This window comes from Arvicola amphibius, chromosome 5 (assembly GCF_903992535.2).
Source record: "Arvicola amphibius chromosome 5, mArvAmp1.2, whole genome shotgun sequence".
Taxonomy (NCBI): Eukaryota; Metazoa; Chordata; class Mammalia; order Rodentia; family Cricetidae; genus Arvicola; species Arvicola amphibius.
This window is the reverse complement of record NC_052051.1, coordinates 30,487,350-30,500,109: the sequence shown is the minus strand read 5'-3', so window position 1 is coordinate 30,500,109 and position 12,760 is coordinate 30,487,350. Positions and strand designations below refer to the sequence as shown.

At 40.1% G+C, this 12,760-nt stretch overlaps 1 protein-coding gene across 3 annotated transcripts in view; it reads right to left on the bottom strand.

Moving 5' to 3' along the window:
• The window catches only part of Ralgapa2 (Ral GTPase activating protein catalytic subunit alpha 2), a 264,147-nt gene that overhangs the window by 76,389 nt on the left and 174,998 nt on the right, over positions 1 to 12,760 (bottom strand). For all 3 annotated transcript variants that reach the window (XM_038329480.2, XM_038329479.1, XM_038329481.2), the window contains one exon: positions 8,692 to 8,850. In XM_038329480.2, the coding sequence (XP_038185408.1) occupies positions 8,692 to 8,850 (159 nt within the window). The remainder of the gene's footprint in view (positions 1 to 8,691; positions 8,851 to 12,760) is intronic.

The window sequence follows — 12,760 nt, the reverse complement described above, 5'->3', positions numbered from 1 at the left end:
AGGGTGACGACAATATTTGGGACAAATCTCCATTTGATTCATAAGAACTAATCCCCCAAGGACTCAGCTGGAACATTTTGATGCTTTAAACTGGAGCTGGCAAATGCTTCACAGACAACCGTGAGCTTTTGGAATCAGACTATTGCTATGTATGGGTTTATTGAGATCCAGCCCATGCTGAAAACTGTCTTCTTTCCTAACTGGCCAGTTATACGCCCCAATGCTGCAGGTATCGCACTCATAGCAAAGATATGACCATGATTTTTGTGTCTGGCTTTTTGGCACTGACTTTATCATGAGAGAAGACAGTAATGTAAATATAAAGGTTTTGGATTTGAGTTTCTGTTGAACATCTCATATTTGTCTTTGGTATGGCTATAGGATGAATACTCTGAAGCACACACATATGAAAAATCCTTCATTATTATGCAACTACATACAGAGGCTACATATGTATTTTTTAGACGATCCTTGAAAGTTAGGCAGCCAGAGACCAAAACGGCAAAGTCAGGTGGAGAGAACACATGCTTTTATACTAGGAGAATACCTGCTTACAGCACAGAATGATGGGTGAAGAGACATGATCTGAGAGGATCACTGCAACCGTGAATTCGGAAATAACTTTAGATGTAGAGGTTAAGTAGAGGGGTTATTCAGAGCGTCTGCATGTGTGGGAAAGGGCACGTGGAGAGTTGTCAGTGGCTTGACAGATCGAAACAACTTTCCCCATAAATGCTTAGTCAAGAATAACTTCCCCCTCAACCCCCAAGAGGCTCCAGCTGCTCTAAAGGAGAATGCTTCACCTGGACTTCAACAGAGTTTTGAGGGGGTTGATTAGAACAACAACACGTTTTCCCACATCTTCTACGCAAACCTAAAACAAAAGGTACTTATAAGCAATGATGAAGGGATCACATACCATTTGGAGAATAAAGAAGCATCAATAAGAGAGGTCAAAAGGGTGAAGTAACTTCTAGGCAACCAGAGGCCATGCAGACCAGGGCCTGGTCCTGCTCTAGGGATGCCCAAGGGTAGGACATCCAGAACTTGCTGGTACAGTCAGAACACACCTTCTATAAGCACCTTCCGGAGAGCTACGACCCAATGTCTGGCCACAGCTTTCTCCTTGGGGACGTCTACAATCCCCCAGGAATTATGAGCTGGAAGGGAGCAGCTGCACTTCTGTATCTGTACCTGAGATACTGAAGTGAGAGACAGATGACGCAATTGAAAAGGTAGTATTAGAAGACAATTTGTTGGTTTAGGGAAAATTTTTTGTGGAAAGTGCAACATAATATAATTGCAGCACTTTTCACATGTGGTTCAGGGCAGGATGTGGCAAGGGAACACAGGGATGTCTTCAAGAGAATACAGCTCTCTTTAAGGGAAACTCTCTAAGGACTGCGCTGCTCAGGAAATGGATCACTGAATTGGAGCTAGTTTCCTGAAAGATGAGAGAAAACAGTTTTACACTATTTCGCAGAGCCTGGGGTAGACACAGTAAATAACGTTCAAGTAATTTAATTTTGAGCAAGTCCTGTTGGGAAGCAACATGGCACCTCAATGAATGTCTTATAAAAAAAGCTGACCGCTTAATTTGCCCTACATACATAATGAATCCATGTTTTAGTTCATTGAGATTGTATTAACCATAGACAAGGAGTTTTTAAAACTCAGGAACATCTGAGTGGATGTCTCCCAACTCTTCTCTATCCCCGTTTTACAGAGAAACGATGAAGACTGGAGCGGCTCGCTGCTTTTCTCAAAGTCATCAAAGTCAAAATAGTGGTCCAGACTCCTCTGTGACCCAAGAGGCTCTGCATGCACGGCCTGCCAGCCCACTTCTCTGATGCTGGTCACATAGGATGTTTCCTGTATTCACTCTTGAGGCTCAGACTACCTCAGGTCATTGTCCTTTCTGTCCTTCCTGCTTCATACTTGAGATTTGAAATACCGGCTCCACTGTGTCCCAGCTCAATTATCATAACCCAGGGAGCCTCTCTGTCCACAGAATCACTGTGCAATACTTCTCTTTATCTCCGATCACTTTCATTACCTGAAGCTGATACTGTTAGCCTATCTTCTGATTAGTGATAACATGGTATATTCTTCATTAGCGATTATGTAAAGGTCTTTGCTAGATGGCTTGTTGGGCCTTGTCATCCTCTTCTCCTTTTTTTTTTTTTTGCACCTTGACAATGTCTGTGGTTTTTTCCTATTGCTAAGATTGAATCTGGGGCTTGTTCATGCTATTAAGTTTGTACTTTGTGTCTGAGCTATACCTCCAGTCTTTTAATTCAATATTTAGAATACTGATTATAAAATTCTTGATAGTGTTAATTAATATGTGCTGTGTTATTTTAGTTTTTTTTTTTTTTGGTCTTCCACTTCTATCTTCTCTGGTTTTATCTGAAAGTTCTTATGATTTTATCTTTCTTCTCATTTATCATATCAATTACAATTCATATTTTAAACACTTATTTATTTATTCATTCATTCATTCATTCATTCATTCATTTATTTATTTATTTGAGACAGGGTTTCCCCTGTGTGATAGCCCAGGCTGTCCTGGAACTCACTCCGTAGATCAGTTCTTGAACTCACAGAGATCCCCCTGACTCTGCCTCCCAAGTGGTTGGATTAAAGGCTTGCACCACCACTGCCCAACCCTTAAACACTTTTTTAGAGGTTGCCCCACATTTAAAATATTTTCATAATTATCCAAAATGCCCCTTTTAAATAACACTATGAGAGGCCCATCCCCAAACCCTTGGTCCCATCCTTATATCATTGTTGCCGCCTGCCACTTAAAATTATTGTTGCTATTATTGTGTGAAACATACTACTAACTGTTAGACCAATTAACAAGAAAAGTGAAGTACTTTTTTTTCTTTTTGGGTTTTTTTTTTCAAGACAGGGTTTATCTATGTAGCCCTGGTTGTTCTGGAACTCGCTCTGTAGATCAGGCTGGCCTCAAACTCAGAGATCCACCTGCTTCTGCCTCTTGAGTGCTGGGATTAAACATGTGTGCCATCATTGCCCATCAAAGCATTTCATTTTACCTTCATTTATTCCTTCTCTAAAGTTATTCTTTTTTATGTAGATGCATGGATCTTCTTTTTGTATATGTGGTGTTGTTTGTTTAGGTATGTGTACATGAACATATATGAAGGCCAATGGCCAATGGCCAATGTATGTCTTCATCTCTTGGAACCTGGAGCTCACTGACTTGACTACCCAATGAACCCAGGAGACTCTAACTCTGTCTCCCTCATCTTAGGTCCTCAAGTTTATGTGACAAGCACTATCCTGACAAAAAGAGCCCTTATTTTTTCCAATTGTTAGAAGAGTTTAACATTTAACGCAAGATAACTATGGGCCACAGATTCTCTCAAAATGTGTTGTTTGGTTGAGGAAGTCTCTACTTTTGAAGGATCATTTCACAGACGTGGAACTCTGGGCAGATTTTCTTTTATCACTCTAGTGCACAGCTCTCCTCTCTTCTTGTTGACATGGTTTCTGAACAGAAATCCTGCGTAGTGTTATTGTCTGTGTCAGTAGTTGTTTGTCTCCTCGTTGCTTCCCTCAAGACTTCCTGTTTGGTTTGTGGCTTATGTCCTGGTGTCCTTTGGTGCGAACTAAAAGAGCAGCCTCTGCGCCACCTGTCCGTTCACTCTGCTTCCTGGGCTCTGGGATGCCCATTCCTCCTGAAGAATCCTTTCAATCACCTCACACGCACACACACACACACGCACACACACACACACACACACACACACACGCACGCACGCACGCACACACATACACACACACACGCACGCACATACACACACACACACACGCACGCACGCACACACACGCACGCACGCACACACACACGCACACACACACACACACACACACACACACACACACACACACACACACACGCACGAGACAGGTGGGTTTCTGTGATACCCTGTCTCAAAAAAATAAAAAAGGTAACTGTTCTTCTTCCTCATATGCCTAAAGAAGAACACAGAAGAAAGAAAAACAAAACAAAGCAAAAAACGAAGTATCAAACTTCGAATTTAGTCTAGCAAATATACTTCCCAGGCAGTGGAAGGCCAGCACAGTCCCAACACCCCCTTTCCCTTGTCAGGCTAAAGAGCCAGCAGGTGTACACCACATGTAGGATCTTATGAAGCTATTGAGAGGGGCCTGGAGATGTCCTGTCTCCTGGGTCAAGTGCTCTTCCCACTGTGGTAGCTCAGGAGTAGAGAATGAGAGCTGGCTTCCTGGCACAAAGCCTGGACTGAAGTTGGTTATGTGGTGTGCATTCAGCAAGGAAGGGTGATAAACCCACAAGGGAAGACAAGTATGTCAAGGGCTAAGTAAGAAAGAGGAGAATGGTGCCAACTTGTAAGGAAAAGCAGTAGAAAAGGGGATTTCAAAAGCCAAATTCCTGTGAGGTAGGAGGTAAGTTAATAATGGCGCTGCTGTGGGTTTCTTCTGTCTGCACCAAGGCCCTTTTGTAAAATAAATGTTTTCTATTCTTTGGCACCTGCTTGTGGGTGACTCAGTCTTTTACAAACTGGACAAAAGGGATAATACAAATCCATATTACATAGGGAATTCCTCTAATTAGCAGTGCAGTGTATTAGTAAGAAAATGTGAATTTAAAACATCGACAAGCAGGTGCCTTTTCGCTACTTCTCATCGCCACTTCTTTACTAAAATCAATGTTAACAATCATAACCTAAACTGAACACACTGCAGCAACCCATTAATAAGTTAGTTTAATAAAACCAGTTCTTTGGTATTTTCAATGATCTTTTTTAAGTAAATAATGTTAGTATTTTCCAAAGTTAATTTACTTCCTTGAGAATTTTCTAGAATATTTTAAAGTAAATGATTGAATCTCCGAAGAATTTGGCTGAGTTTAAGATAAATATTTAAAAAATTATAATATAAAATCAAGAGAAAATTTCAAACCATGCAGCAAAGGCAAGCACACTCCCTGTATAATGGGGCAACTCCAGCAAGCTTAAAACACTTCCTTGCAAAAACACAGATGCCCAAACTGGACTCCTCGTACCCTTAGTGCTTAAATGCTCTTGTGACTTCCTGCACATCAGTCCTCTGCTGGCTCCAGACAGAGGTCCTGAGCTAGGTATCATCTGGAAGAGGGGTACATTCCTATACATCTGCATGCAATCATGCATCTCCACCCCACACACCCATGAAGCCATAAGAGAACCAGATACCACTTCAACAGCACCCACGGACAGTCACGGAAACTTAAAAAAGGGTAAGGCAAAGAAAGGGTTTCACATACTCAAAGTCACTCATTGTCTTAGGTGCAAGCCTTTCCTGAATGGCTGACTGATGAAAGTAGGCAAAAAAATGTAAATCTGATAATTACATATTTCTTTTCTATGATCAAAATTTTATTGTGTCAATATTTATGGAGATGGGAATGGACTTATTTGGAAATCAACTTAACAATGAAATAATGCTGTAAAACACAGGTTTTTTTTTTTTTAAAAAAAGAAAAAAGCAGAGGTTCAATACAATGTTCATAAAGTGAGCAGACCCTCTCAGCCATAAAGGTTTTGTGCACTCAAAAAAGCACACCCATGCTTTTTCAATGTACCATTTTACAAATGCGGGGCATTATTAAGAGGGGGCGGATTCTGCCAGGCACATAATTTGTATATTTAAAGGGGGTGTATGGAATGAAAAAGAGAAATATGTTAAATTTCAAAGGACTTGGAAGTAATGCTGCCTGTGAGCTTGTATTACAAATAGCCCCACATTATTACATAGGCTATTAATGAGGCCAAGTGAATGAAAGTACAATTTGAATATGCATGACTCTATCCAATGAGCAGGACTTTTGTGTACAGATGAGTTTTTCTCCCCCTCCAAAAAAGGATTAAAATTATTCTTAGAGGAGTATGGCTGCCTAGAAATGAGTAAAATAAATATATTTAAACCAGAGTCACAATTTATTCATATGAAATATACAAGTACTAAAAAATTGTAGCTGATTCCACCTATAATTTCTGAAACATTTGCATAGTCTATGTTCTTACAGGAATATTCTTCAACCCAAGCAGTCTTGTTAGTACAATCTCTAAGCAAAAACAATGATTTTGCTGGAGATGCCTAAAAGTAGCCAAGGTTAAGTAAACCTTTGAGTACAAAGTCTTCAGTTCCACAGTAAGAAGCACTAGTTAAAAGACTGGGGAATGGGTAAATTATTGCGCCAAATGGCTGAGAATTAATCTCTGCTGACTAGCTGTAATCTAACGAGGCGTCTGTGTCCCAGGGAGCCCGCAGCATGTCCCTGGCGGTATGTGCAGTGTGTCGAGTCTGCGTGGCACCCTTTGTCCTCGCTCACAGGCGGCCTTTCCCCTCATTGTCCATAATATCCTCATGCATCTGGGACGCGTGGAATGCATTCATACTAACAGACTTACCATTGTTTTCTCTCAGAAGCTTTGTTGAGCAAAGACTGCATCACGGTTACTGATAATTATATTGCTTAATTAATCAAGACAAAAAATTTGCAAATCATTGCCTGGTTGCCAAGCAAGGAGATAAAAAATGACAACAATACAAGCTGAAGCAATATAACAAAAGTAACAGCTATCTGATCAGAAATTCTTATATAATGAAGCTATTAATGCTAAATCGGTTAATGTTAGCATTGCTCCAGGTGTCTCTACTTAGATGCAAACAAAAAGGCTAACATTATGGATATAAAAGGCCAAATGTTGCCATGGATTCTGTAACCTGATAGAGAGGACAGCCTTTTCATTTGATTAGGGAATGCAATTTAAATACCAGGGATTGAAGCCAAACAAACAGACTTTCCCTCCGAAAGCCTCTTGCATTCACCCTGGGGTCAGTGGTTGGTGAACAAAAGGTCAGCTACACTTGCCCTGGAAATGTCTGGATTAATTTTATTACATTGTAATGGTTTGTACTTTAAATGTAGGGATAATACTAAGTTTTCAGTTGCCCTATTATTCTCTTCTCCTCTTTAGGCTTTTTTGAGTTAAAATGTTAAGAAACCATTTTTTTCAATTCATCTTGTCAGAATTGATGACCAAGTTTATCTTACACATATTTTGTAGGAAAATTTAAAAAGTATATTAATGACTTTTTATGCACTTTATGCTACTTGGAGAAATGCCATTTTCTGACACAGCACAGTGAAATGAAATGCCTCCTACGCTCTTCATTCACTTTGAAAATGAAGGGCATTTTGAGGACATTATGACATTTTAGAGGACCATCCTGAAAACGAACTACTGAAACTAGTTCTACACTACATACATATAAAAGACAAATTTTTAAAAGCAAAAAAGGACTAAAAAAATCTATTGCTTTTCTAAGATTAAAATTATAACTTTAATTCTTATAAGTAATCTTCATGGGCAAATGTAAATGCTAGCACTGAGCCATTTTCTTTCTTTTTTTTTTCTTGGTCATCTTCATATTTTATTCTTTCTTTTTTTCTGAGCCATTTTTTTTTTTACAGCACAAAACTGAAAACCTGAAATTCACAGGGGTCTGACTCAGAGAAACACAAACATCTAATATGAATTCTGACCTCTTTCTATGAACAGAGAGAGAACTCCCTCTTTCATTAGGCCTTCCTAGATCGATAAAGCCCACACAATGGAGAGTTAACACATATGTTAAACTTAGAATTCTACTGATTTTATTTCTGTGACACTAACTATGTAAGAAAACCTGATGGCAGCCCTTACAATCACAATGGCCAACAGAGAAGCAGTCTTTACCCTGATGCCAGGCAATGTCTTGAGCTCTTTTTCACTTGTTAGCACGTCCAATGTTCATAATGTAACTTTAGGTTGCAAATCTGAACTAATACAGCAATTCTCATGACTTTTTTTTAAGTTTAAAAAAGTTCTTAGAATAATGATGAGCTCCTTCAGAAATGATTTGGAGACGTAAATAAATATTATATTTAATATCAAGCTGAAAACAACAGTCATTTTTTTCTTAAAGAGTAGATTATATGCTTAATATGTTTAATTTCAAACCTACGAATAAAAGCAGTGTTAAAATACCAGTAAAGGCATGACAAGGATCGAAACTGCAGCCGGTTAGTACACAAGACATAGACCACTGGATTGTTCCAGCCAGCCCTGTGATCAATACCAATTGACATGGCTGAATTGATTCTGTAGCAAGGTGCTTTGATTGCTAATACTCATCATGTGGGCTGTGCTTCAGGACCCCAGTGTCTTTGTGGACATGTCCAAAATCCTTCAGGATTGACCTCACATCACCAGTCAGGGCTCAGTGACCAATATCCATGAATCAGACAGGGCTGGATTCTAGACCCATGGTTATTCCCCAATAACCATGTTATAATGGAGCTTCATAACTTATTATTAATAATGTGGCACAGTTAAAATTATGATATTCTTAAAATTATAACATTTCAAAGCATTAAAATTATGTAAAACCCCATACATTTTTCTAACAATTTTCAAATAACACAACATGAAATTTTGTGTTTATGATTGGAGTTCTTTTGAGGATCACAGTTCACTTAAATTCCTATCTAGCATACACAATTCTGACACTCGTAGGACATTCATAAGTTATGTTGAGGACATGAATCCAGTGGAAAATGTAGGAGTCAGGGCAACAATGGAGAAAGCATACCTCAGGTTTCTTTGTTATCGTGATAAAGAACATATGATTCTTCATTGGGTAAATAATGATCGAAACGTCTCCAAAGGCTGTTGGGATAATACCCCTGCGGTAGTCTCTGGAGTGTTCAGACCAGACGATGTGAACCTCGTCATTCCCCAGGTGACGGAGCTGCAATAGCAAATTGGCTCTTTATTAACCGAGGTGATAACAACAGTTTATGAGGGGCTGTGGCTTACAAATTGAATTAGAAAACTTGGAGGCCAAAAGTATTTTAGTCCTAAATCAGGCTACTGCACTGATGCCTTAAGTGGGAATTCTAAAACGCACAGTTTCATGAAACTCCAGCCCATCTGCTCAGATGCACATTTGGTTCTAAGATCACACACAGAAGCCCAAGGGCACATTCCAGTGGGACGGAGGGGACCTCTCTGAGGTCTCCTTTTACAGAGAATTCTATTTCTACATCAGTCCTACGCTACAGTGCTGAGAATGTTCCTCAGCAACTAAATGACAATCATTTTTTTTTTATTTAGCTTTTACTTTAAATCTTTAAACCTCTTAATCCAGTGGGCTACTAAGAAATAATAACATAAGGTAAGACAAGCTACTCCAACACAAGGGTTGACAAAAGTGTGAAAACTCCTTGAGATAAATTTTTGAGAAAAAGAATATAAGAAATTATATTTTTAAGGAGATAAATAGATTTAATTTAAATTAAAACTTAAATTTGGTGGGAATACTAGCACCCAGCATTTAAAGATTTCCAAAATGTTCACATAAAATGCCATTTACCCTTCCCACTGATTTTATGTAACTCCATCTTTATTATACAAGAAGTTCCTGCTCAGGAATGTTCTGTCAAGTGCACAGAACATCATGGGAGAGAGGACCAGAGACTGTGGCCTCAATTCATGACTATTTAATGCAGAGACATCCAATCTGTGGACCACAGGCTATGAGAACACACACACTCTCACGATACACTGAGACCTATACAATAGAGTTATAATAAATAAATAAAATCACACACTCACGATGCACTGAGACCCATACAATTGAATTATAATAAATAAGTAAAATCACACATACACACACACACACAAACAAATCTTACACTGTTATAAATAAATTCACAGTTTTGGGTTGGGTTGCATTCATAGCTATCTGGGGCTGTAAGTTGGGACATTCCTGATCTCAGCTTACATCAAAAGCTATTTACTGTTATAGCTCAAGTAGTTTAGCTCACTTATTTTGACATTTTATAAATAAAGAGACAGACTATAAACTCCAAAAACCCAGACTCTTGGTGTCTATGAAAAGGCTATAGGAAAATCTCTAGAGACCCTTACAAGCTCTTCCAGAGGAAACCTTGCTAGATCCAAGAACATCACTGATCAACTGCCTGTGTGGCAACCCCACAAAGCTACTCTGGAGAAAGCTGCAAAGAAATCATTCAAGAAGGCCTAGAAGATAACTAAAGGGAAAACAGAACAGTGGTGAAAACATTGGCCCAAACTGAAGTTCTAAAGCTGGAAAGACTGGCAGAACCAGGGCTTAGAAGCCTTGGGGGAATGAGGCTTCTGCCTCGGATCAGGGAATGTTATCCAGCATCAGAAGCAAGAATTCTTGCTCACGTAACAGATGGACAGTGTAAGTGACCAAACTTAAAAGTACCTTAATAAATCTGAGATGTTATATTAGAGCATATGTTCTAGTTTTATCTTTAAAAATATAAAAAAATCATATTCTGGGATAGTGCGCATATTTGAAACATGTTAGCATAGACCTCATTTTCTTTAGAGATCATTTGATCATACACGGAAAAACCCATGGTAACCCCAGCATGGCCTCTTTTCTAGTCATTCACTTACAAAGGCAGCTGCTTGTTGCAGTGCCTGTTTCTTTTTCACCCGTGCCCTTCTGGAAGTGACTGTATCCATTAATTACTTAGAAAGAGACCTTTGTGCTATATGGTGTAAGGTATGGGATTCGACTGTGTCTGAACAGTGGCTCCAGAAAGGGGAGGCCCAGACTTCAGAGGCCCAGCACAAGTCATGATGATCCAGGACAACTGAATGGAATCAACAACTGTGTAAATGTGAGCATAACCAGTGCACCTTTTCTCTTCTTCTCCTCACTCCATCATTACCCCGACACAAGTATTACAGGCTCACAGGGTAGCAGGCAGAAAAGGAAAAACCGTAGCCCAGCCAACCCATCTCCAGCACAGAAGCTTTGCTGTTCTTTTCTCTTTAAGGCACTAACACTCATGGCTGGAGGTGTCACTCTAGCCCACTTCTCCTTTTCTTTTGTTCCTTCTGCAGTACTGGGGATGGAACCTAGAGCCTTAGTTATGCAGTGCTCTACACTGATACTCTCTGAGTTACATTCCAGCCATTCTTAGCTGAGATTTCTGCCTGTCTGCGTCTCCCATTTCTTACAGGGCTTCCAAAGACCTTATGACACTGTTTTGCCACTTAGTCCTTTTGTAGTGACAGCATGAGAGCTCAGGTTGCCAAGATAAGATGGACAGGCTTCCATGGTAAATGCAGATCTAATTGAAACTTTGGGAGGAATTTTGGACAATAGGGGCTAACAGTTAAGAAATGAGTTATTCTGGAGTTCATCTTACAGCCCCTATCCTAAAAAGAGAGCTGGCCCTGTATTCTTGGTTTTATGATGTTGGCAGAAGTCACTGAATGGAGACAACCCACTTACCAAATATCAACCTTGCTGCTACCACCCAATGCCACACCCAATACCTTTAGTCTCTCCTTTCATCCACAAATAGACTCTGAATGATACACTGATTATTAAAATTTTGCAGTTACTCTACCCCTTTCTAAACTGTGTTATTCAATTATATATCCCCAGTAAACCCCTCCTAATTTTATTTGCAGCATTATTTTGAGAAAACTCTAGCATGGGAGAGCAGTGACACACTGATTGACCCTTCCTTACAATGTGGCAATTCTGCAATTAAGGAACAACTATTTTTGTAATATTCGCCATTCTCAGAGCTGCTTCCAGTGTCAGGCACCTCAGACTTCTGGACACGTTACAGTTTAATTAACCAAACCACAAAACCAAGAGCTTAGGCCACGGGACCAACTGACTGATATATCTAGAACAAAGTACAAAAATTACACCTCTTGTGCCTATGATAAGAACCCAAGTATGTAAAACTGGTATGGACAAACTACACACATTAGAGCATATCAGAACATAATGGAATATTCTAGAAACGTAAAGTGGTACCCAATTCAAAGGGGATTTCAATTTCAATGTCACTTTATGAGTTTTACAGAACTCTGATTAGAGACCCTTAAAAATGCACCCACAAGTTTGCATAGGGGCAAGTCAACTTGACAGGAGGCATGCGTCTCCAGGAGGCGGCGAAAGCTAGAATAGGAGTTGCATTCATGTGGGCTTCTGCTTCCACAATGCAAGACTCCAGAAGGCCTGAAGGCTTCTCTTCCCAGAACAAACAGGCTCTTGAGCATCAAGAAATCAATCCCATGTCCTGCCATGCTAGGTCCTGACGGAGTTCTAAAGCTCCTCTGCCCGAGCTGGTCTGCCTGCTGCTGCCGGCTACACGCCTGCACGCCACTGGTGACACCGGTCATGGTCCACACCTAATAGGCTGACCTCCTTTCCCGACTAATTGCATTACATCGCCAGCTGGCTCCAGAAGGAGTCGTCTGTTTGATTGAAGAATCCGGGCTCCTCAGTGGGCCCGGCTGCTACTTTTACTAAGTAACAGTCAGGCCTGACATCCCCATTGTTCGGCTGACAGTGTGCCCATCCTAAAATCTAAGTTTTATTTGTAAATTAACCAAGAAACTTCCTGCCAGAACAGAGCTGCTTAGAGACTGATAATGTGGGCCTTTCATCCCCCTTCACTCGCACTGTATCACTGCCAATTTGTTTTTCATGTGGCTGGCCAGCCTGAGGCTATAAAAGCCTTGTAAGACATAAGTGCAATTATAGTCCTGGAGTCAAATGAATTGGACAAATCCAATAGCACAGCTCTGTCCCCACTCTGCAAACCCCTACAGCAGTTAGATTAGCTGTGAAA